The 27304-nt window shown below is 45.8% G+C and overlaps 1 protein-coding gene across 1 annotated transcript in view; it reads right to left on the reverse strand.

Annotated features, from left to right (window-relative positions):
• The window catches only part of LOC130131745 (neural cell adhesion molecule 2-like), a 156043-nt gene that overhangs the window by 76110 nt on the left and 52629 nt on the right, over nt 1–27304 (reverse strand). The window contains exons 7-8 of the mRNA XM_056301544.1: nt 15084–15253; nt 6111–6256 (exon numbers count right to left, since the gene is read on the reverse strand). Of these exons, the coding sequence (XP_056157519.1) occupies nt 6111–6256; nt 15084–15253 (316 nt within the window). The remainder of the gene's footprint in view (nt 1–6110; nt 6257–15083; nt 15254–27304) is intronic.

The raw sequence follows: 27304 nt of genomic DNA on the forward strand, positions 1-27304 counted from the left end.
AAGGGCTGAAGTGGGGGTGCTAGTTTAGTCGCCGACGACCCGATGGTCGAAGTTTAACGTCGTACCCAGGACCTGTCTTTATGCATGCTCAATAAGCCAGGTAAGAACATCACAGAAAGTTGAGTCAGTTCATCTGGACACAATCCAGTATCCTCAACAGTAGACAGAGAGACGGTCCACCACAAGGATCGGGTCTCCCAGCACAAACACAGCAATATAGTGTAGGCTGTTAAGTGCCGCGAGGATTACCATGACTTGTACATCGGGAAACCAAACAGACGCTGGCCAAGACAGGAGAGCTAACACATCAGACCAGCACTCCGCAGTCCACACCACCTACAGGCCAGTGGCCACTCTTTCAAGGATGAGGATGTGCACATCACTGATAGGGAGGAATGATGGTTTGAACAGGGAGTCAAAGAGGCCATCTATGTGAAGATGGAACGACCATCTGTGAACCGTGGGGGGGGGGGGAGTCTAAGAGCATGTCTGTCACCATCTTACAATGCTGTGATTGTAACTATTCCCAGATCCTCTGTGAATAGTACACATGGCCATTGTAACTCTAGTTAATGGTCACAGTGATCTGCATATGAAACCGATCGTTGGTTTTGGTCGTTATGCAACTGTATTGTTCATAAGGGTGGGGGTATCTGCAGTCAGTTTAGGTCACTTGAGGTCACTTGCCGGTCATGTGCCGGCAGCCATACCAACATGTACCCTGGTTCTGCTGCATGACAGCAGCTAAGCAAGTATGGGCTTGGCTAGTACTTGGATGGGAGACCCCCCCGGAAAAACTGAGTTGCTGCCAGAAATGGTGTTGGTGGGGCAGTAGAGGGCAGTCTTCCCTCTGGTCCTATTAAAAACAACAAATATCAAATCCCGGTGCAGTGACGGGGACACTGTGCTGTAGGAGATGCCGTCCTTCGGATGAGACATTAAATCGAGGTCCTGACTCACTGTGGTCATTAAAGATCCCATGGCACTTATCACAAAGAGCAGGGGGTTCCCTGGTGTCCTGGCTAAATTCCCAACCTGGTTCTCCATCTGGCCACCTAATCAATCATCCCCCCATGTAATTGGCTCAATGATTCCTCTTTTTCCACCTCAAGCTGATGTGTGGTGAGTGTTCTGGTGCAAAATGGCTACTGTGCATCAGTGGTGGTTGAGGTGAGTTACCCCCTTAACTGTGAAGCACTTTGGGTGTCTAGAAAAGCCCTATATAAATGTAATGATTATTATTATCCTTATTACTTAGATGAGTGATGAAACGTTTCTCTCTCAGTAAATGTTGCGTCCAGATGAATCGATTCAACTTTCTGTGATCTGGACTCTGCGTTTGCTGCCTGGCCCTTGCCTGCTCTGTCGCCTGTTTTTGGACTGACGTCCCGGCGACCTGAACCGAATCCCGAAACTGTTTACCCGCCTGCTTGCTCCCTGTCTGTCTGATCGCACATTATACGGATCCCCTGGTGTTCTGACCTCTGCCTGCCTCTGCTCATTAAACCAAGTCTTACTGCATCATCCTGCCTTTTAGTCCGGCGTCTGGGTCCGCCCTGACTTCGTAACCGCGACGATGCTGGCTGTCGATGAATGAATGAAAGAAATACTGGCGGTATTTTCCGCTGGATGGAAGAAGAAAAAAGCAACTTCTCTGGAGCTTAATGTGCTTTTGGAAAGAAAAGGACTGTGTGACGACGGGCTACGCAGACCACAGTGCAAATTGAGAGTGGAACATCCAGCCTTGAACCTACGTGACTACGCCATCCATCACGCCTCGCCTTACACAGACCGTGTTTGTCTTTGCCTATGTTTAGGTGTGTTGCTTTGCGTTCCGCATTTCCATAATTGCATTTGCTGTGGGAAGAGAAGCACTTACTCTCATTTCAGCCGTGATTTATCAACCCGAGTGATTCAAGCCAATGCACACATTCATTTATCTCTGCAGTGACCTTTCTCCCAACCAAAGAATGGCTTCTATCTTTACCCCCCCCCCCCTTCTTTCAACCACTTTTCTGGAAGTGTCAGCCCCCTGCCAGTAAAGCAATGATGCTTTATCTTTAAAAAAATAATAACGCCATTTCTGCATGACTATTATATAGAGAGACCGCGGCTCCCGTTCACTCAGTGAGGGATTTCTGAAATTACTCACACAAACTCTAGCATGGACCATAGCGGGCATTATGAAAGAGACGTGAAAGAGAAAAGCCCAAGTATGTTACCAAGTCAAGAGAGATTCAAACGAGATGCAATATGACCTTGCCAGAGTCAAATATATGGATGCAGTGGAAAAAGAGTAGTAAAAAGTTGGAGATCCCCACTGCTTGTTTGTGCTCGGAGCTAATCAAAATAAACACCTGTTGTGATTTCCCCTTGGGATTATAATGTCCGCCATGCCTCGAGTCACTGCTTGAATGCTCTATTTAAATAGGCTGCACCAGCAGTGAATGCAAAATATGTGAAGGGGTATGGGTCTGAATATGTTTGTTTGCACGGTTGCAGCTCCACTGTTAAGGACAAAATTGTGTCTGGGGAAAAACGGGCAGACGTGGGGAGGAGGTTTTCCATGAGCATCTTCGAAGGCCCGCTGGTGAAAACACCTCACCTGAAGAAGGGGCTTTACGCTTTGCTACAAACACTCATAAAGAAATACTGAATTAGGGCGTCCGGGTGGTGTGGTGGTCTATTCCGTTGCCTACCAACACGGGGATCGCCGGTTCAAATCCTCGTCTTACCTCCGGCTTGGTCGGGCATCACTACAGATACAATTGGCCGTGTCTGCGGGTGGGAAGCTGGATGTGGGTATGTATCCTGGTCACTGCACTAGCGCCTCCTCTGGTCGGTTGGGGTACTTATTCAGTGGGGAGGGGGAACTGGGGGAATAGCATGATCCTCCCACACGCTACGTCCCCATGGTGAAACTCCTCACTGCTGGGTGAAAAGAAGCGGCTGGCGACTCCACATGTATCAGAGGAGACGTGGTAGTCTGCAGCCCCCCCGGATCAGCAGAGGGGGCGCAGCAACGACCGGGACGGCTTGGAAGGGTGGACTAATTGGTAATTGGATACAAATACTGAATTACTCAATACCTGTGCAGCAACGTTATCATTTGGTGATTACCAGAGCAGATGTGAACCTCAGTCACAGTAGGCCCCGTTCAAACCAGAGCTAACTATGGGCTGTGCTTCCCATTTTAGTTTAATCTGATCAAGTAAACACTGTCTGGTTTTTAATGGGAGCGACAACTGGTAGTAACGAGTCCCGCTGGAAACAGGAAGTCAGCAGGGGATGACTCCAGTTCTTATGCAGATGAATGTGGCAGGGTAGGCTGATCGTGGTTCGGCTTGGAATGACGCTGAGACAAAATACTCATTAAATTTAAGGGCAGAATATTTTAGCCGCATTCACTGCTGGAGAAAATGCATAAACACACATCCCCGGCTTCTTTCAGAAGAGATGAATGAATGTCAAAGTGCTGCCTCCATTTTATTGACCCTGGAGTTTGTATTTACACCCATACCATATCTGAAATGCAAGAGTTGCATTCAGAGCAACTATTGTGCAACTCAAAACTTGGGGATTTTGGGGGATTTTCCCCACTTTTTTCTCCCAATTGCAGCTGGTCAATTTACCCCACTCTTCCGAGCTGTCCTGATTGCTGCTTCACCCCCTCTGCCGACCCGGGGAGGGCCCCAGACTACCACATGCCTCCTCCCATACATGTGGAGTCGCTTCTTTTCACCTGACAAGTGAGGAGTTTCGCCAGGGGGACGTAGCGCATGGGAGGATCACGCTATTCCCCCCAGTTCCCCCTCCCCCCCGAACAGGCGCCCCAGCCAACCAGAGGAGGCGCTAGTGCAGTGACCAGGACACATACCCACCAGAGGTAACATGGGGATTCGATCCGGCGATCCACTGTGTTGGCAGGCAACGGAATAGACCACCACGCTACCCGGATTCCTGTGCTATTCAAAACTTGATTGACAGCCCTGTAAATACAGGAGCAAGTCCTGGTGTGTTCGGGCTTAAACCATGAACAACTCCAGGTAAATACTTCTGTTGTCACACCCAAAGGTGCAAATGTGAACAAGGCCAAAAAGTAATATATAGCAAACAATTATCCCTTAATGTTTGACCAGGGGTGTAGTGGAGGGTAAATGCACCTTAACACAGTTTACCCACCATTTTATCTGCAGCATGTAGCTTACCAGACTTTTCACGGCTTCTTTAGGGATAAGATAACATACATATGATCAAGTATCCGTGTATCCGTCAGAGTACATGGTTTCAAACTGGTGTCAGTTACAGAGGATCGCGTACCGTAGTTGTGTTAGCAGTTGGTTGCTTAAGATGATCACTGACTGAAAACAAGGATCAGACAAGAGGGTGTGAATGTGTCGCCCCTGTGATTGATTGGCAGCCTGTCCAGGGTGTCCCCCCGCCTGCCGCCCAATGACTGCTGGGATAGGCTCCAGCATCCCCACGACCCCGCTCAGGATAAGCAGATCGGATAATGGATGGATGGATGACTAAAGATCATAGTTTACCCATCTTTTTATGAACCACTACATGACTGTGTGTAACTCTTTTGCTTAGTCTTAACAAGACACATCGAAGTACGCTGTGTCTGAAGGAATGAACAACCCAGCAAAACAACCAACTGCAGGTTTTTAAACACGGCGGTGCTGCCCAGGCATGTCAGCAGATGGTAAATGTGAGGATCATTTGAAGGGAGAGTGGCGCTCACTATCGACAAGGGAGGAAGAGGAGAAGAAAACGGGGGATATAAGGAGGAGGAAGGCTATCTTCCAGTAGAGAAAACATCGATGATTACATTCTGGCCATTACCTATCCATTACTTATGTGCCGACAGTCTCCCCCTTTCCTGGAAAAATGCAGGGATTACATCCGTCTTCCTGATGAATTACAATTTACGCACTTCAGGCCGGCCATAAGATTACATGGTTTCCGATGAGATCTGGAGTGGAACTTCGATCCCCGGTGGGGCTATTGGATCAGCAGTTTGTACGCTGCAAAAACAGTATATCTGAGCACGTCCTGCCGGTCTTAATAGCACATAGAATTATCCTACCTCATCAAGAACCAACTGCAATATGTACCACCATTTAAGGATATTTACCCCGAGTTATCGAACTAGTTATTTCATCTTAGTGTATTTTCAGAAGTAAAATAAAAATTGCCTAATTCAACTTAAGCTATGCCCCAGACAAGATAGAAGATCTTAGAGATACCTTCATGCTGCTTCTGAGCACATTTTTAACATGAGTGGTTTGAATTACAACCGAAAGGCAGGTGTGGTTTTATGATTTCATAGCTACTGGCTACTGAAATTCAGGGTGGTCGTGTGGGTGTGGCTGGGTGGTGCTAAGCCGCTTGCCGTAGAAAAATGAGAAATTCACCAGCGACGGCCCCCTTCCTGCTCTGTCGTCACTCTAAAAAGAAATCATGGCGAGCGGCGAGCCCACCGACAGCAGCTTTGAGGCTGAGGAAGTGGAAGACGATTCCTCTTTCTCAGTGGAAGTCGACTATTCGCCTCACGAATACGTTGCTCAGCCAACACAGCCGCGTTCCTCCGGGTGCGTCTCCGCCTTTATAGCGTCCCGTTGCTATGCTAACGGTAAACCGTGACGTGGCAAGTTGCCGCATTTTCGCCAACCGGAAATCAGTTACTCTTTTTCGTCTGGCCATAAATGTGACTTTAGGGCTACCATTTGTCTCATCGATCACATCCACACCCCTTACATCGATTAACAACAGGAAAAGTCGGATTTTGACGCAGGTATGTCTTGAAAGTCAACGCAGTTTAACTTGTTCCAAGACTTCTGGCGGAGCAGCTCACCGCACTGGCAGATCCGTTTGCCTGTTTTGGGGATTTTCTTACTGCAAGATTGTGTCTCAATTCTGACATGGAATTTCAGCCAGGAGGAAGACAGGACACAAACTGGGATGTAACGAGAGGTAGAAGACAACAAAGAGAACAAAAGAGGGATGACCCCACATTTCCTGAACGCTCTGTCGTCCTGTGGGCACCGCTGGTGGCCCCGTGGGTTAAAACACAGACACACAAGTGGAGCAAGGCAACCGAGTACCTGGTCTCCATCAACGAAGATCTGCCCATCGCCGGCTCTCCTCCAGGAGATTTCGGGCAGAGGCTCGCCCTCGGCCACACAGGAGATCATGGCGGCACTGCCCTCCACCGCCGTCACGTTCCTCAGCTGGGTGATGTGAGGCTGGACTGGGAGGGCGAGACAGAGAGAGACAGAGAGTTAGACAGGTCTACATAAGGGGGGGGGGTGTGTGTGTGTGTGTGTGTGTGTGTGTGAGGTGTGTTGATGCATGACTGTGTGTCTGACAGCCGAGGCCGAGACCATTAACACAACACACTCTCTACGGTTGGCACAGAAGGAAAAGTATGCTCTCCGGCCTCTTTTGTGTGGCCCTCTTGGCTTATATAAAGTTCAATAAAGTGATTCTGCTAAAGATTTACACATAAAGAGCCATCCATAACCAAATCACTTCAGCTTTTTATTCAGCTTTTCCCCTCCTCTCCAAGACCGTGACACAGTTCTTCCTTCACTCTTAACTGAAACTGCTACCCACTATGTAGCACTAGTAGTGGTGCTGTTGGTGTGGTGCTGTTGGTGTGGTGTGTGGTGTGGTGTGTGTGTGTGTGTGTGTGTGTGTGTGTGTGTGTGTGTGAGAGCGAGAGAGAGATTGTGTGTGTGTGAGAGAGAGCAAGATTATGTGTGTGTGTGTGTGTGTGTGTGTGTGTGTGAGAGCGAGAGAGAGATTGTGTGTGTGTGAGAGAGTGTGTGTGTTTGTGTGTATGAGAGAGGGAGAGAGAGAAAGAGAGAGCATGTGTGTGTGTGTGTGTGTGTGTGTGTGTGTGTGTGTGTATGAGAAAGAGAGAGTGTGTGTGTGTTTGTGTTTGAGAGAGTGTGTGTGTGTGTGTGTGTTTGTGTGTATGAGAGAGGGAGAGAGAGAAAGAGAGAGAGCATGTGTGTGTGTGTGTGTGTATGAGAAAGAGAGAGTGTGTGTGTGTGTGTTTGTGTGAGAGAGTGTGTGTGTGTGTGTTTGTGTTTGAGAGAGAGAGCATGTGTGTGTCTGTGTGTGTGTGTGAGCCTCCTCCTCTCTCAGAGCCTCTCTCCTCTCTCCTCTCACCCAGAGAATGGAGGATGCTCTCTGCACACCCTGGGAGCACCGCGGCGTGTCAAGGACACACAACACACAGCATGAATCACGGATTTGTTGTTCTTCCTGCGCGTGCTGCGTTTAGCTGTGTTTAAACCCTGAACGGGGCGGTTGTATCGCAACGTGCCGTAAAATCCGAGAGGGAAAGGGGGAAGATCCGAGAGGAAAAGGGGGAAGTCAATGGAAGAAAAAAAAGAGGACGAGGCTTTTAACGCTGCCGGGAGGGAATGTGAGAATTGTTTGGCAATTTCACATGGTGTCAACCTTGGGGTGAAGGAGCCATCTTAAGGGATTTGGGGAGCTTGTCAAAACACCGGGGGCACACAAACAAACGCACACAAAGAAATGCAAACACACACACACACACACATGCCTGTCTGTCTGTGTGCATGCATGGACACACACACTGTTGCTCATACACACAGACTGTGTGTACAAAGCTAACAAACCTCACTCACATACTCTTGAGTACATGGACACAAATGCAACCCATGTGCACACACACATAGGCAGACACACACACACTGTGTTCATGAAAAAACGAACAATACACATAAACATTCAGTTGGTATGTCTTTCCGGCACTGCACACCGAGATAAAACTCCGCCGCCGATACTGCCGAGACCGCCGAGTCCGCTGAGACCAAGTCTAAGCCCTGTTCTTCATCACCATGTTATCTGCCACGCATTTGCCCTGAGCGCCCTTCATCATTCAAATTATTAACTGGAGAATACCTCGTTTATCAAGCAAGGTGCACAAACCATTTGGCAGAGAGCATTAATAATAACTTATTATCTAAAACATTTCAATTTCAGGCAAGGCGGGTGTGCGTTTGTCCATCCATGTGCCGCATCCTGGGCGTCAACAGACAGATAATATGCAGGAAGTATACGACCTTCAGCACGTACGCTGCCAGCTAGACTGGGGTGTGCTCTTTAAGAGTTTAATTTGTAGATACATAAAGGCCTTTTGGAACCTCCTACTCAACTCATTATAGCCAACAATAAAGATGTTGACTATCAGAGGTATCAAAATAAGTATGAACAGCTAACTTGGCTGATCCTGTCAGTCCCTCTGTCGGAGGTGAACAGTTTCCCTGAGACAGAAGCAATGCCTTCCGTACAACAAATAACTGAGCCACGCCACATACAGTCCGGCTAAATTTCAAAGCCGACTGAACAAGACCAGACTGATGATGTTCAAAACACGATACACACAAGGTACATTTGAATCCCTCTTATTGTACGAAGGGATTAAAATAAAAATCTTTGATATCAATGAATTACAGAGGGTATCTTCCTAAAGTCCACCAAAAGCCATCACATCGCTGCAATGCTTGCTATTTCTAAGGTGTGACAAGTCGCTTCAATACAAACGGCGTCAAGACATGCCGAGGCTGACCATGGGTCAAACCAACACTTCTCTCTTCGACCATTTACTTGATACGATTGAATGACGGACAAACCTCCTCATGATATTAGATTACATGAGACTGGCTGGAATAGATGGGGGGAATGGTGTCAGTGGTGTGTGTGAATAAAAGCATATATGGGGGCGTTTGGGCAGCACAGTGGCACAGTGGTTAGTGTGGTCGCCTCACAGCAAGACGGTCCTGGGTTCGAGCCCCGGGGTAGTCCAAACTTGGGGGTCGTCCCGGGTCGTCCCCAGTGTGGAGTTTGCATGTTCTCCCCATGTCTGTGTGGGTTTCCTCCGGGTGCTGCGGTTTCCTCCCACAATCCAAAGACATGTAGGTCAGGTGAATAGGCCGTACTCAATCGTCCCTTGGTGTGTGTGTGTGTGTGTGTGTGTGTGTGTGTGTGTGTGTGTGTGTCGGCCCTGTGATGGACTGGCAGCCTGTCCAGAGTGTCTCCCCACTTGCCACCCAATAACTGCTGGGATAGGCTCCAGCATCCTCACGACCCTGAGTAAGGATAAGCAGTTTGGACAATGGATGGATGGATGGGCGGTGTGGCAGTCTATTCCGTTGCCTACCAACACGGGGATCGGTGGTTCGAATCCCTGTGCTACCTTTGGCTTGGTCGGGCGTCCCTACAGACACAATTGGCCGTGTCTGCGGGTGGGAAGCCGGATGTGGGTATGTGTCCTGGTCACTGCACTAGCGGTTCCTCTGGTCGGTCAGGGTGCCTGTTCAGGGGGGAGGGGGAACTGGGGGGAATAGCGTGGTCCTCTCACGCACTACGTCCCACTGGCGAAACTCCTCACTGTCAGGTGAAAAGAAGCAGCTGGTGACTCCACATGTATCGGAGGAGGCATGTGGTAGTCTGCAGCTCTCCCCGGATCGGCAGAGGGAATGGAGCAGTGACCAGGACAGCTTGGAAAATTTGGGTAATTGGCCAAGTACAACTGGGGAGGAAAAAAAAGAAAAAGAAAAAAAGGGGGGCGGGGGATAAAAAACAAAAAACAACAGTATACTGTATATACAAGATTTGCAAATGCAGAGACAGAAGTTAAAAATCACAAAAAAAAAAAAAAAAAAAAACTAGCAGACCTGCGTCACGACACAGACACTCTAGAAATTGTTGAAAATATGACGAGTGCAAAGAGCAGCAGTAACAGCAACCAACACTGCAGAGACAAAATTCTGCATATGTTGAATTAGGCACATTATTAACGTGTTGAAATGTGATGCTAATTAGCGCTGCTGGGCACTTCAGACGTTCATTTTATCCTGGCAGCTCAGGAGCACAGAGTCAGCTGCATAAAACAGACTACTGCACTCATCAGCAGGTAGGAAACGGTGTCCTACAACGGGGCAATCTTTTTGCAGGTTGTCTGTCGGTGCGAGGACTTGAACCTGGATGGCTTGGCTGAAGGCAAATGTTTCCAGCCATGAGGCCAGCCCTGCTGGAGCGTATCCCAGCAGTCATTGGGCGGTAAGTGGGGAGACACCCCGGACAAGCCGCCAGGCCATTACAGGGCCGACAAACACACCTAGGGCCAACTTAGTATGGCCAATTAACCTGACCTACATGTCCTTTTGTCCAGGGTACGATGTTAAACTGCAACCGCCGGGTCATCGGCGACTAAACCGGCACCCCCACTTCAACCTTTGGGTTGCTGTGAGGAGGGTGTGTGGACACCCAGCAGAACTAAAAACAAAACCTGTCAAAGGGCGGATGAGTTCCTCTGTGAACCAACAGCCATCCACACCTGGAGAGGAGATAGGAACCACCAGATACTCCCCCTACTGAAACACAATGATGACTCAATCTGTCGAGGCATCAGCTGAGCTCCTACAACCTCAAAAAGGTTACGGAACCGATGATGACGACTACATGTCTTTGGACTGTGGGAGGAAACCGGAGCACCCGGAGGAAACCCACGCAGATACAGGGAGAAGATGCAAACTCCACACAGAGGACGACTCCCAAGGTTGGACTACCCTGGGGCATGAACCCAGGACCTTCTTGCTGTCAGGCAAGAAGGTCCTGGGTTCGAGCCCACACAGCATACAGCAGAAGATCTGCACGTAAAGAGCTCCCATCAGAAGGATTTGGTCCAGCCAGCAGTGACGTCACGAGGACGTAGCACTCCCTCAGACTTGGTTTGAATGGTCTGTTGTGTTTTACTGTAGCTTCAAATGAACAAAATGAGCGCTAGCCTCAAATTCTCCTCTGTCAACACTCCTGGCCAGTTTTGGGGGTGTAAAGTGGCAAATAAGCCAGTTTCTAGACACTGAGCCAACAAAAGAAAATGAACTTCGCCTGAAGTCTAGGTTGGACTTCCAGGACCCACCGTTTGAAGGAAGGTGCTGTTCCCATCCTCAAAAAAAACAAACAAAACAAAACACAGCCGGCGTGTCCTTGAGCAAAGCACCTCACCGTCAATTTCTCAGCACCGCTAGTAAAACAACGCAAAATAACTGAAAAATCTCTTCTTGCACGTACCTGCACAGAAACCTCCTCTCTGTCTTCCTGTGCAGCCTGTTAGCACATTTCTACAACAAACTCTCATGTCTCGCATTGCTGCCTTAATTCCATCCCCCTCAGTTAGATCTGCAGCCCGTATGAAACTGTATTTAGTGCTGCCAAAATTAAAATGGTGAGGAAAAACCACTTTATTCTAGGCTCTAGTGCTTTGTAGATATGATAGCAGATATGAGAGAGAGAGAGTTACTGAGAGGGCTTTGGGGCTCTCTGCTCCCCGTTATTGGTTGTTTGCAATGCTTGTGCAATTAAAGCATCTTCTACATTTGCACTCATTGTAAGCTAGCCCTGAAGGGACCATCAGCCAAATGTCTTCAGCACGAATGCAAATGTAATCTCTGAGCCGGCGATGACTGGTCAGTTTAACAGCATTCACTGAATGAGGCGGCGGCGGCGGCGGCAGCGTTCGTCTGCCTATTTGAACACGGGGTGAGCACTATTCATCAGAGAGCGATGTCTGGGGCTGACATTTCCTACTTTGGGAATGTAATTTGGGGGCTGTTCTGCATTAGTAGAGATGACTGAAGCAGAACTGGCGAGGCAGGACCACACAGCCAACCTGGTGGAACCAACAGACTGACATTCAATTTGAACCAACGAGGCTTACAGCCAGTCACCAGACCTGAGCAGTGAAGAACAGACATGGGCGTGTGTGCAGATGCACGTGCACACACACAGACACACACACGCACACACATTTGCATGTATGCACACACACACACACACACACACACACATTTTCCACTTGCTTCTATTCCCTCTCCTCCCGCCTGTGCTGTCAGGGGTAATCAAACTAACTTACAACTGTGTTTCCCCCACCACACTTTGCAAAGCAAAACTCCTCCCTCCCCCTTAACTTCTTCATTTAAATGTGCATTTTGAAGAACAAGCGGCTCTCGCGTCTTGAAAGTGTGTTGATGAGTCGAGCATAAATCTCCATACATTTGGGCGGGGAGAATATGCACTATCAGGATGATCTGCGAGGAAATAGCCAGCAGGTTTATGAAAATATAAATTGAAACTTTTTTTTTATGACGGATGCGGTAAATGAAATATGGCACAATAAATGAAAAATCTCTTCTGAGCGGAAATAGATCATATTGATTTGGCTGTTACGGGCACAGGATAGGCTGGGATATAGAGAGATGAATATTTGCGCGGCCGAAAATACTTAATGGAATGGAATTTGCATGGCCCGTGATAAAACGGCTCTGTGAATCAACACAACGGTGTGTCAACAGCTAGGTGGGAGCCAACGCTACTTACACACTGCCACAGAGACGACAGTGAGCTAATAATACATTAAAACAGCACAGAAAAGGGAACCTTCTCCAACCAAAAATTAAAAAAAAAAAAAATTCCAACGCCGCAAAAAGCATGGATGAACCAAACTGAAAATAACCCTGGTGTTTTTGTAAAGCTAGGGGTGGGGTTTAAGGTGTTGGTTGACAAAAGCACAGTAGTTTTATAAATGGCGTCCGTTTTACATGTCCTTTTTATATACTATGGAAAAACTGAGCCTCTTTAATTGGTTTGAAATGCCCTTCTTTTTTTTTTATTCTTTGGACCCCCCCCCCCATTTTTCTCCCCAATTGTATCGGGCCAATTACCCCACTCTTCTGAGCCATGCCGGTCGCTACTCCACCCCCTCTCTGCTGATCCGGGGAGGGCTGCAGACTACCACATGCCTCCTCTGATACATGTGGGGTCGCCAGCCGCTTCTTTTCACCTGACAGTGAGGAGTAGCGTGTGGGAGGACCACGCTATTCCCCCCAGTTCCCCCTGAACAGATGCCCTGACCAACCGCAGGAGGCGCTAGTGCAGCGACCAGGACACATACCCACATCCGGCTTCCCACCCACAGACATGGCCAATTGTGTCTGTAGGGACGTCCAACCAAGCCGGAGGCAACACGGGGATTCGAACCGGCGAACACCATGTTGGTAGGCAACGGAATAGACTGCCACGCTACCCAGACACCCTGAAATGCCCTTATTGAATGTTTTCTGTGATTCTCCACAGACAGGGCAAGTCCATATTAAAAATATCAGCTGCCCATCACAAGTTTAAACACCATTAATTCTCTTTGTATGTCACAAGTCAAGAGTTTATCTGCCAAATCCATCTAATGTCAGTATATATCAGATCTAACATCAGTATATATCAGATCTAATATCAGTATATATCAGATCTAATATCAGTATAGATCAGATCTAACATCAGTATGTATCAGATCTAATATCAGTATATATTAGATCTAATATCAGTATGTATCAGATCTAATATCAGTATGTATCAGATCTAATATCAGTATATATCAGATCTAATATCAGTATGTATCAGATCTAACATCAGTACGTATCAGATCTAATATCAGTATATATCAGATCTAATATCAGTATAGATCAGATCTAACATCAGTATGTATCAGATCTAATATCAGTATATATTAGATCTAATATCAGTATGTATCAGATCTAATATCAGTATGTATCAGATCTAATATCAGTATATATCAGATCTAATATCAGTATGTATCAGATCTAACATCAGTATATATCAGATCTAACATCAGTATGTATCAGATCTAACATCAGTATATATCAGATCTAACATCAGTACGTATCAGATCTAATATCAGTATATATCAGATCTAATATCAGTATAGATCAGATCTAACATCAGTATGTATCAGATCTAATATCAGTATATATTAGATCTAATATCAGTATGTATCAGATCTAATATCAGTATGTATCAGATCTAATATCAGTATATATCAGATCTAATATCAGTATTTATCAGATCTAACATCAGTATGTATCAGATCTAATATCAGTATAGATCAGATCTAACATCAGTATGTATCAGATCTAATATCAGTATATATCAGATCTAATATCAGTATAGATCAGATCTAATATCAGTATGTATCAGATCTAATATCAGTATATATTAGATCTAATATCAGTATGTATCAGATCTAATATCAGTATGTATCAGATCTAATATCAGTATATATCAGATCTAATATCAGTATGTATCAGATCTAACATCAGTACGTATCAGATCTAATATCAGTATATATCAGATCTAATATCAGTATAGATCAGATCTAACATCAGTATGTATCAGATCTAATATCAGTATATATTAGAGCTAATATCAGTATGTATCAGATCTAATATCAGTATGTATCAGATCTAATATCAGTATATATCAGATCTAATATCAGTATGTATCAGATCTAACATCAGTATATATCAGATCTAACATCAGTATGTATCAGATCTAACATCAGTATATATCAGATCTAACATCAGTACGTATCAGATCTAATATCAGTATATATCAGATCTAATATCAGTATAGATCAGATCTAACATCAGTATGTATCAGATCTAATATCAGTATATATTAGATCTAATATCAGTATGTATCAGATCTAATATCAGTATGTATCAGATCTAATATCAGTATATATCAGATCTAATATCAGTATTTATCAGATCTAACATCAGTATGTATCAGATCTAATATCAGTATAGATCAGATCTAACATCAGTATGTATCAGATCTAATATCAGTATATATCAGATCTAATATCAGTATAGATCAGATCTAATATCAGTATGTATCAGATCTAATATCAGTATATATCAGATCTAACATCAGTATGTATCAGATCTAATATCAGTATATATTAGATCTAATATCAGTATATATCAGATCTAATATCAGTAAGGCTATGAGATGTGTCATAGCCGACCTCCGACGCAGTCCTTCTTCAATCATCACGCACAGCATTTTCTTATGGTAAGAAAAACATCCAGTGACATCAGCTTTTCACTGGTTCTCTGTTGGCTGTCTGATTCGTAAGTGTCATCCCTTTCCATGTGGAGTGACGTGTGGGTTCATCTTACCAAACACTTTGAGGAAGAGCTCCTTCTCCTGAGATCCAGCTTTGTTGGTGGCCCGGCAGGAGTAGGCGCCTCCGTCGCCCTGCCGGATGTTGCGGATGGTGAGGGTGCTCCGACCTCCTTCCAGGCTGTTGAAAATGTACTGCTCCGACTGGTCCAGCTGCTGCCCCTTCCTGTATGAGCAGCCAGGAAAACACGGGTGAGGTGAAGAACAACAACACAAGGTGTCAGTAGCTGATGTGAAGCACAACTTTTTTGTGTGTCCTGTTTTTTTAAGAGTTGGAGAAGAGAACACACCCACCTAAAACAACCCTCGACAGTGGTTGTGTAACTTTGTAGGTCTAGTATTGACTGCACATTTTCAACTGAGTAGCTAATGTTACACATTATTTATAGCACAGATGCTTTTGTACAGGTCAGCTTATTGACTTTGTTGTCTGATTGATTTGTATGAGCAGGTTAAAGGTGGTGAAGCACGTCTTATTTGCATGTCTGTTGAGGGTGTTTCTGTGAAATCCTACCTTGAATGAAACCACACGGACAATACCGAGCGATAGAATACGAAGGAGAGACCAAGAGAGAATAGTGGTGGAGTGCAGAAAATATACATTTTAGCAATATTCCTACCAATGAGGATTATGTAAAAAAAAAAACCAAACAAAATCCTCAATTTCTTTCAACAACATACAATTTTAGATGCACTCACTAACAACCACTTTTGGAGAATTTGTGCCCCCCCCCCCCATCAACGCAGATGGTACAGCTCAACATGGGACAAAATGTCAGTTTGTGTGTGTGTGAAATGCAAACCAGGTTCATGAAATGTTCTGCCTCTAATAAAAATAAATATGGCAACCTTTGAAATATTAAGTGTGAACCCACCTGAACTCTGTTTACACCCTTTGAATTGTTTTTTTTAGTCGAAATAAATTTCAACCATATCTATCTATCTATCTATCTATCTATCTATCTATCTATCTATCTATAGATAGATCTCTCCCTCTCTCTCTCTATATATATATATGTATATATACACACACACACACACACACACACACACACACACACACACACACATATACACACGCATACATACATACACATATATATATACATATACACACACACACACACACACACACACACATATATATATACACACACACACACACACACACATATATATATATATATATATATATATATATATAAAACCTTGTTAAAAGAAACACAACGGTAGGGAAAGTGCTCAACAAATAAGGAGCAAAATAATCCAGTGAGTCCAGTAAATTCTTTATGAGACAATACAAGCCTGTTTCATCATAAGCAATCATCAGCTGTCAATGAATTTTAATTTATGTCAATAAATTTTAACATATATGAATATATGAGCTTTTAAAAAGCTCATACATTCATAAGCAAACAGAAATAACATCATTTTTTTTCAGCTGAATGCAAGTTGAAGTTATGAAAAGGACTCTGCCCTTTCTTGTGTTTGCATTGGTTTCATCCTGTCACTGATTTCTTTCTGCAGTCCAAAGCCATGTGTGGTAGATCAATTTTAGACTATAATTTGTCACTAGGTATAAATGACAGTGAGCGCTATTTATCTCACGTGTGCAGGAAAAAGTCCCAGACCCACTGATGCAACCCAGAACAGTGGATAAATAGAAGCATGACTGATTTTGATTTACTACGGTTTGAGTTTATTTCTTCTTGATTTTTCTCGCCCGGCGGCAATGACACCCGTCATTTGTTCATGAATGCATCAGCGGTGACGCGCAATTAAAATCAAACACAAAGAACAAAGACCCGCCAAAAAAATGTACAACTTAAGAAAATGATTCAGATATCAGAGTATGAAAAGGATCCGCGGCTAAACCAGGCTTCATAGCTGGAGGATAACAGCATGAAGCTGTCTGCTACCTGATACTCTGGTTTACTTGGAGCCATTTCACCAGCAGTGTCTTCCCTAGTTAAGAGAAGACTATAGCTGACTGAGGAGTTTCACAGGGACACGTTAAGACTCAAATAATCTGCAGCTGTGAGTAGGGACAAAGCCAATACAGACCAGAGCATGTTGAAGAGTTTTCTAACCACTACTGAACCTCTGAAGTAGTACTAATATGTACTTCAAGTGCTGTCATTTAGTATCTGTTTATTCCATTTGGATGGAAATGGTCAGTGTGAAGGCTGCACTCTGGACTTAACCACATACGTACGGTCAGTCAAGCGCTGAGAATAGTGTCATAATAACAACTTACAGACTCACACTGGCCTCTCAACTTGGGTGACCGCCCCGCTTGAATATGGGGTAAAACAGGTAAGACAAACGCTCTCTCTCTCACCCCCCCCCCCCCGTCTGTCTCCCTCCCCCCTCTCGCTCTCTCTCTATCTCCCCCCATCTCTGTCTCTCCCTCCCCCCTCTGTCTCCCCCACTCTCTCTCTGTCTCTCCCCCGTCCCCCCTCCCCCACACACACACATTCCCTCTCTCTCTCATTCTCATTGACACAAACCAAGCACACAATCATAAAATGAAAAGGCACGGCAAAGAAGCGGCACTGTGGTGTGAGACCTGTGGCCCTCCTCGTCTCACAAGAAAAGCAAGGGGGAGGATAATTGAAAGTCGACCGGGGGAAACGCCAAAGCCAAGTAATAATAACACTGGCGAGCCAAGGAGGAAATGAAGAGAGGCCTCATCTGTGGAATGGACAGAATGGGACGGGTTTCAGTGCAGAATGTCATTATACTGACTGACTGTTGACGGCTAGTCCATTACCCAAGATGCACAGAGGGCGAGGCGGACCCGCGCGCTGACAGGAAATGGGACTGGGAGAGGAGGAAGCTGGGAGGGGGTGACATCAACGAAGAAAAACATTGTGTTGTGATTGCTTACACAAAAATAGATTCAATTCCGTGTTGAGTGTGGAATTAAAGTTGCAATCCTGGAGATCATCACTTTTGTACAACCAATTGACACAAGTGGTGATACTGGTAACTGCACTGGTGTTTGACCACTTTTGACAACTTCATCAGACACCAATCCCTTCTAACTGAGGCAGAGCCATCATTGCTGTTGGCTCAGCACCTTAGGCCTTGAAAATATATCGATATTACACCGACATCATGATATGAGACTCGATATTGTCTAGGATTTTGTCATTGTTAATATCGTGATATAACATTATCAGACAAGGTGTTCAAAAATATTGTGATATTTGATTTTGTAATCACATGCCCTGTGATGGCCTGGCGGCCTGTCCAGGTGTCTCCCCACCTGCTGCCCAATGACTGCTGGGATAGGCTCCAGCATCCTCACGACCCTGACAGCCGGATAAGCGGTTTGGATAATGGTCGATTTTGTAAATATCCCCCAGCCCTACAGTACCTTCCATGATGGTAACTTTTTATTTTTATTTTGGATTTCCCACCCTTTTTTCTAATTGTATCCAGCCAATTACCCCACTCTTCCGAGCCTTCCCGGTCGCTGCTCCACCCCCTCTGATGATCCGGGGAGGGCTGCAGACTACCACATGCCTCCTCCCATACATGTGGAGTCGCCAGCCACTTCTTTTCACCTGACAGTGAGGAGTTTCACCAGGGGGATGTAGGGCATGGGAGGATAACGCTATTCCCCCCAGTTCCCCCTCCCCCCTGAACAGGCGCCCCGACTGACCAGAGGAGGTGCTAGTGCAGTGACCAGGACACATCCCTATATCCGGCTTCCCACCCGCAGACACGGCCAGTTGTGTCTGTAGGGACGCCCGCCAAGCTGGTTGCAACACGGGGACTCGAACCGGCGATCCCCGTGTTGGTAGGCAACGGAATAAACTGCTACGCTACTTGGACGCCCTTAAATCTCTCCACTTTTAGCTTTATTCTACAGCATTCACCTTCTGTGACAAAGATGTAAAAAGTGTATGCACCATTTATCAAGTGCTCATCATTTGGATGGTCGTGAGTTAGCTACTGTCTTAAATACACCTGTGAGAGGTAGTATCAAAAAGGACATCTGTTGTAAATCTTCAGGACTGTAGCTTTAAACACCATACAGACTGAAGGACTGGCTGTGCAGAGTAAACAGAAAGGACTGACAGTGAGAGACCATCAAATGAGCAGCATCGTTAAGAGCTCATCAGTGCTTGATATTTTGGAGTGCCTCCATAGTCGGATGGTTACAATGCATGCCACATGGTCACGCGGCCTAAACTGTCGCCAGTTCGATTCCAGCCGGTAAACTTTGCTGCATGTCATACCCCTCTCTCTCCCACATTTCCTGTCTACCTCTCTACTGTCTCTATCTAATAAATAAAGCACCTAAAAAATGCTTGATATTTTGCCGAGGAGACAGTTGGGGAACTGGGGAACTGATATGACAGGATTACAGGTGTGTGTGTGTGGGGGGGGGGGGTGAGGTGGATGGGAAAGTACTTGCAAAAACGAGACAGCAGAAACACACCGTTGCTGTCATTTTTCCTTATTTCAGCCGAATGTGAAGACGGTCATTTATGGTGATATGTTGACTGGGTTTCATAACTACTGAGCTCCTGGGTACATTGAGAGACTAAGCAGTCTTCCTGGAAAACCTTGCTCTGTGCAGACTCGTAATTTTCCTCTGACAACAACAAGACGGGGCTCCCGAGGTGTCAGCCTGAATCATGTCTCAGTGCACATGAAACGCCAAATTAGTGGGATAAAGGGAACATCTTTTATTTCCTAGTGGAAATATACAAGTCATGGTAAGATAAAAAAAAATAGGATGAAATAATCATTGTCAGGATGAATTGGAGGCTTTAAGATTTGCAGATTGACTTATGTATGTAAATATATGTGTGTGTGTCATATGTTTTGCATGTGAAACACAGACACAGATAGACAAACAGGATTGTTAAACAGGATGTTGCTGAATAATGCAGTGCAGGATCACACACTGGATGAATAAACTTTGTGCATGAGTGCGGTAAATAAAATGCAATGCCAAATAGCGCCACAGCGCGGCTCCTTCTTTGACGCACTAGAATAGAGCCGTTCTCAGTGCTGCTTCTACCGACGTCCACAAGAACGAACTCTCACCGTAACAAGTTGGTGCAGGTTATAATTTTTATGTTTTACTGTTGATGTATGATTGGTAAACATAGTGCCATGGAGACCTGCCATTGTATGATCGATGTATGTACTACAGAATAAAGTAGCAGTGTGGACATCGCCAAGTGAGCATGCACAAGCCAGTGCATTCTTAGTGCCGGTCCCAAGCCCGGATAAATGGGGAGGGTTGCGTCAGGAAGGGCATCCGGCATATAATCTTTGCCAAATCAAATATGCGGATCATAAATAAGATTTCCATACCGGATCGGTCGGGACCCAGGTTACCAACAACTGCCACCGGTACTGTTAACCAGCAGCGTGCCAGTGGAAACTATGCTACTGTTGGGAGAAGGAGAGGGGGACGGCATGTCCAGAGGCAGCAGGAGAGGGGGAAGGGTAGGCGTGTGGAGGTGAGAGTCGGAACTTTGAATGTTGGCACTATGACTGGTAAAGGGAGAGAGCTGGCTGACATGATGGAAAGAAGAAAGGTAGGCACACAATGTGTGCAAGAGACCAGGTGGAAGGGGTGTAAGGCCAGCAGTATCGGAGGTGGGTTCAAACTCTTCTACCATGGTGCGAATGGGAGGAGTAATGGGGTAGGGGTCATTCTGAAGGAAGAGTATGTCAAGAGTGTGTTGGAGGTGAAGAGAGTGTCAGACAGAGTGATGAGTATGAAGCTGGAAATTGAAGGTGTATTGCTGAATGTTATCAGCGCATATGCCCCACAAGTTGGGTGTGAGATGGAAGAGAAAGAAGAATTCTGGAGTGAGTTGGACGACGTGGTGGAGAGGGTACCCAAGGAGGAGAGAGTGGTGATTGGAGCGGACTTCAATGGACATGTTGGTGAAGGGAACAGAGGTGATGAGGAGGTGATGGGTAGGTATGGTGTCAAGGAGAGAAATGTGGAAGGACAGATGGTGGTGGATTTTGTGAAAAGGATGGAAATGGCTGTGGTGAATACATATTTCAAGAAGAGGGAGGAGCACAGGGTGACGTACAAGAGTGGAGGAAAGTGCACACAGGTGGACTATATCTTATGTAGAAGGCACCATCTAAAAGGGATTGGAGACTGCAAGGTGGTGACAGGGGAGAACGTAGCTAGGCAGCATCGGATGGTGGTCTGTAGGATGACTCTGGAAACCAAGAAGAGGAAGAGAGTGAAGGCAGAGCCGAAGATCAAATGGTGGAAGTTGAAGAAGGAGGACTGTTGTGTGGAGTTCAGGCAGGAGTTAAGTCTGGCACTGGGTGGTAATGAAGAGTTGCCAGATGGCTGGAAAACCACTGCAGAAATAGTGAGGGAGACAGCTAGGAAGGTACTTGGCGTGTCATCAGGACAGAGGAAGGAAGACAAGGAGACTTGGTGGTGGAATGAGGAAGTACAGCAAATTATACAGAGGAAGAGGTTGGCAAAGAAGAAGTGGGATAGTCAGAGAGATGAAGAAAGTAGGCAGGAGTACAAGGAGATGCAGCGTAAAGCGAAGAGAGAGGTGGTAAAGGCAAAGGAAAAGGCGTATGGTGAGTTGTATGACAGGTTGGACACTAAGGAAGGAGAAAAGGACTTGTACCGATTGGCTAGACAGAGGGACCGAGCTGCAAAGGATGTGCAGCAAGTTAGGGCGATCAAGGATAGAGATGGAAATGTGCTGACAAGCGAGGAGAGTGTGCTAAGAAGGTGGAAGGAATACTTTGAGGGGCTGATGAATGAAGAAAATGAGAGAGAGAGAAGGTTGGATGATGTGGGGATAGTGAATCAGTAAGTTCAGCGGATTAACAAGGCGGAAGTGAGGGCAGCTATGAAGAGGATGAAGAGTGGAAAGGCAGTTGGTCCTGATGACATACCTCTGGAGGCATGGAGGTGTTTAGGAGAGATGGCAGTGGGGTTTTTAACTAGATTGTTTAACACAATCTTGGAAAGTGAGAGGATGCCTGAGGAGTGGAGAAGAAGCATACTGGTACCGATTTTCAAGAACCAGGGTGATGTGCAGAACTGTAGCAACTACAGAGGTATAAAGTTGATCAGCCACAACATGAAGATATGGGAAAGAGTAATAGAAGCTAGGTTAAGAGGAGAGGTGATGATCAGCAGCAGCAGTATGGGTTCATGCCAGGAAAGAGCACCACAGATGTGATGTTTGCTTTGAGAATGTTGATGGAGAAGTATAGAGAAGGTCTGAAAGAGTTGCATTGTGTCTTTGTAGATTTAGAGAAAGCATACGACAGGTTGCCGAGAGAGGAGGTGTGGTATTGTATGAGGAAGTCAGGAGTTGCAGAGAAGTATGTAGGAGTGGTGCAGGATATGTATGAGGGAGATGTAACAATGGTGAGGTGTGTGGCTGGAATGACAGATGGGTTCAAGGTGGAGGTGGGATTACATCAAGGATCGGCTCTGAGCCCTTTCTTGTTTGCAGTGGTGATGGACAGGTTGACAGATGAGATCAGGCAGGAGTCTCCGTGGACTATGATGTTTGTGGATGACATTGTGATCTGTTTTGAGAGGAGGGTGCAGGTTGAGGAGAGCCTGGAGAGGTGGAGGTATGCACTGGAGAGAAGAGGGATGAAAGTCAGTAGGAGCAAGACGGAATACCTATGCATGAATGAGAGGGAGGACAGTGGAATGGTCAGGATGCAAGGAGTAGAGGTGACGAAGGCGTATGAGTTTAAATACTTGGGGTCAACTGTCCAAAGTAATGGGGAGTGCAGGAGAGAGGTGAAGAAGAGAGTGCAGGCAGGGTGGAGTGGGTGGAGAAGTGTATCAGTAGTGATTTGTGACAGAAGGGTTCCAGCAAGAGTTAAAGGGAAGGTTTACAAGATGGCTGTGAGACCAGCTATGTTATATGGTTTGGAGACAGTGGCACTGATGAAAAGACAGGAGGTGGAGCTGGAGGTGGCAGAGGTGAAGATGCTAAGATTTTCATTGGGAGTGATGAAGAAGGACAGGATTAGGAATGATTATATTAGAGGGACCGCTCAGGTTGGACGGTTTGGAGACAAAAAAAGAGAGGCAAGATTGAGATGGTGTGGACATGTGTGGAGGAGAGATGCTGGGTATACTGGGAGAAGGATGCTGAATATGGAGCTGCCAGGGAAGAGGAAAAGAGGAAGGCCAAAGAGGAGGTTTATGGATGTGGTGAGGGAGGACATGCAGGTGGCTGGTGTGACAGAGGAAGATGCAGAGGACAGGAAGAGATGGAAACGGATGATCCGCTGTGGCGCCCCCTAACGGGAGCAGCCGAACATAGTAGTAGCAGTGTGGACATTGCCATCTCGTCTGTCAACTCTGAGCTAGACCCTTTTATGACCTACGTCATGCATAGTAGGTACGACATACTTCCACCATTTTTTGCTGCCAAAATGTGCGTGCATACTAAATCATGTGATCACCGTTTACCAAATGTAAAAGGGTCTATCCCGAGGGCTCTTGCTAACTAGCCACATGATGCTAGCTATCTCCACCTACACCAGCCCAATGTAACAACGTCCTCACATTTTAAACACACATCAGCCAAATGTGAGAAGTAGCACGCTATCACGTGACACCATGGAAAATTTCAAGTCCTGCTTTCACCCATTTCAAAACTATTCACTGTCTACATGTCAATCTTTAACTATCTTGGTGCTGGGACTTGTGGCGGTGCTGCCTATGTCTGAACTGTAATGGATTCTCCAGTTCTATTTTTTTCTGCACCTTTGAAATCGTTACATAAACCACATTTACCGCGGCACGAGTCTAATTGAACAAGCTCACAGCTTCATAATAAGGAAGCACGAGTTTAAGACGTCATCTTGTGCAGATGAACAGATTTCTCATTTCTGATAGCCTTTTGTAATTACCCAGCCAAACGTAGCTCAGTTCTTCCTACCAGTGGAAATCCCATTACTTATAGAAAAGAAGGAGCCAGCGAAACAGGCCGCTGTGTGAGAATAAAGCCCTCAAGAGGATAATCTTCGTAATTAAGTGGTAGGATCGATATGTGCATCTTATCATGAAATGTAACACCCAACAAAAGACAATGAATCACCTGCATGTTTTTAAAATTCATTTCGGTGATACCCATCACCAGTAAGAAATGTGCAATATTATAGTTGGCTCAATGTGAAATCATTAAAATCTAATTTTCCACATTTCCTTGTTTGCGAAAGGCAGATAAAACACAAAACACTGCTCTGTTGATTGCAAATTGGAGAACAAACTAATTGGTTATTGTTTTCAGCGACTGATGCTTAAAAAGCCACTGATAAAACACTCTAGCTTCCAGCTGAGATGAGGGCGTCCAATTCAATTTACACTTCAGAGAGAGTGATACGTGCATGTTTTTACATAACGGAGAAGTAATGCATACCGAGGATAGTAGCGAGGTGCTGATAACTGGAAGTAGACTTGAAAGTAGGAAAAAAGTGTCACACACTCTGACTCCATATGATTTCTCTTTTATTATCTCCGCCAGGCAGATAGCCTGTAGTGTGTGTGTGTGTGTGTGTGTGTGTGTGTGTGTGTGTGTGTGTGTGTGTGTCTCCCTCTCTCTCCACGGCTAATCTCACAAACTGCTGGACCTATCAGCCTAAACAATTTTGTGCAAAGTTATGACTGTGTGATGAAGAAACTCTTGCGGGTGCGGTGATTCAAAACCTTCAAAACACATTTGTTCGGGCGTCCGGGTGGCATGGCGGTTTATTCCGTTGCCTACCAACATGGGGATCGCCGGTTCAAATCCCTGTGTTCCCTAAGGTTTGATCAGGCGTCCCCACAGACACAATTGGCCGTGTCTGCGAATGGGAAGCCGGATGTAGGTATGTGTCCTGGTCGCTGCACTAGCGCCTCCTCTGGTCGGTCGGGGCACCTGTTCAGGGGGGGAGGGGGAACAGGGGGGAATAGCGTTATCCTCCCATGCACTACAGTGAGGAGTTTCCCCATGATGAAACTCCTCGCTGTCAGGTGAAAAGAAACGGCTGGTGACTCCACATGTATGGGAGGAGGCATGTGGTAGTCAGCAGAGGGGGTGGAGCAGTGACCAGGACAGCTCGGAGGAGTGGGGTAATTGGCAAAGTACAATTGGGGAGAAAAAGGGGGAGCCCCCCCCAAAAAAGGAGAGTTAAATCTCTCTGTGTGGAATCAGACATAATGGTTCTTGTGACTTTGTTTGAAGTGATTTGATTGGCTGTAGTTCTTGTCTCTGTTGAGAGTTTTGATTCGCTGAAGGCCTCTTGATTGTTTTCCTCACGCTAACGGTGGAACATGATCGTCTAATCACCATCAGATGTGTTACTAAGGCGTAGGCTACATAACATACCGGTGTCCTACTATTATTGTTGAGCTTGAAGAAGGCCTGAGGGATGAAATGTTCTCTAAATAAAAAAGAAATAATAAAAGAGAAATGGATATGCAGCCAGAGTGTGCGACACTTTTTTCCTACTTACATGAATGGTTTTAACCTTTATCTATCCAGGGAAGATTTTGCTGAGCACAAATGCCTTCTTTGACGAAATTTATAGCTTCTCAAACATATTCAGTTACACACACACACACACACACACACAAACTACTCTTTGTGTCCGTGCAAGTCTTACACAGACCATGCTACTTAAGCCTCAGGAATTATTTTGAGCTGCACAACGCTCACATCTTATTGGACGCCTTTCATCCCATCCTGTGCAACTATTCTGTAATACATTATTCCCGTGCACTGCTTTTTCTTCTTCTTTCAGCTTTTTCCCTGTTTTTCAGGGGTCACCACACCGGATTTTAGAGTTTCCCTCTGTACTGAGAGGGCACAGCATCAATGGCGGCCGTTGTTAACCCAGGCCGTGACCGATCCGCTATGGTCTTGTCAATCCGCATACCGATTTGGAAGATTTTATGTGGGATGCCTTCCTGACACAACCACTAACCCTGTGGCCGGGGGCACAGGTAGAGCGCTGGGTGCCATCTCAGTATTCATGGACTGACGCCCTTGCCTGTCTGTCGTCACTAGCTGAATTTCAAAATCGCTGCCTCCAGCCATAACCCATCTGTATTCCTATTGCCCACACACGATGATAGAGTCCATATGTATGTATGTATGTATGTCTGCATCTATGTATGTATGTAAGTAAGTATTATGTATGTCTGCATCTATGTATGTATGTAGGTATGTATCTACAAACCCCAATTCCAATGAAGTTGGGACGTTGTGTAAAACGTGAATAAAAACAGAATACAATGATTTGCAAATCCTTTCGACCTATATTCAGTTGAATACACTACAAAGACAAGATATTTAATGGTCAAACTGATAAACTTTATTGTTTTTTTGGAAATATTCACTCATTTTGGATTTGATGCCTGCAACACGTTCCAAAGAAGCTGGGACAGGCATGTTCACCACTGTGTTACACCACCTTTCCTTTTAACAACACTCAATAAGCGTTTGGGAACTGAGGACACTACTTGTTGAAGCTTTGTCGGTGGAATTCTTTCCCATTCTTGCTGATGTTCGACTTCAGTTGCTCAACAGTCCGGGTCTCCGTTGTCGTATTTTGCGCTTCATAATGCGCCACACATGTTCAATGGGAGACAGATCTGGACTGCAGGCAGGCAGGCCAGTCCAGTACCCGCACTCTTTTACTACGAAGCCCCGCTGGTGTAACACGTGCAGAATGTGGCTTGGCATTGTCTTGCTGAAATAAGCAGGGACGTCCCTGAAAAAGACGTCGCTTGGATGTGCAAGTTATCCCATGGGCACTAACACACCCCCATACCATCACAGATGCTGGCTTTTGGACTCTGGGCTGATAACAATCTGGATGGTCCTTTTCCTCTTTAGCCCGGAGGACACCACGTCCATGATTTCCAAAAACAATGTGAAATGTGGACTCGTCAGACCACAGCACACTTGTCCACTTGGTGTCAGTCCATCTCAGATGAGCTCGGGCCAGAGAAGCCGGCGGGCGGTGTTTCTGGGTGGTGTTGATATCTGGCTTTGGCTTTGCATGGTAGAGTTATAACTTGCACTTGTAGATGTAGCGACCAACTGTGTTAACTGACGATGGTTTTCCCAAGTGCTCCTGAGCCCACGTGGTCATATCCTTTACAGAATGATGTCGGTCTTTAACGCAGTGCCATCTGAGGGGTCTGAGGTATGTGCAGAGATTTCTCCGGATT

This window comes from Lampris incognitus, chromosome 21 (assembly GCF_029633865.1).
Source record: "Lampris incognitus isolate fLamInc1 chromosome 21, fLamInc1.hap2, whole genome shotgun sequence".
NCBI classification, from domain to species: Eukaryota; Metazoa; Chordata; class Actinopteri; order Lampriformes; family Lampridae; genus Lampris; species Lampris incognitus.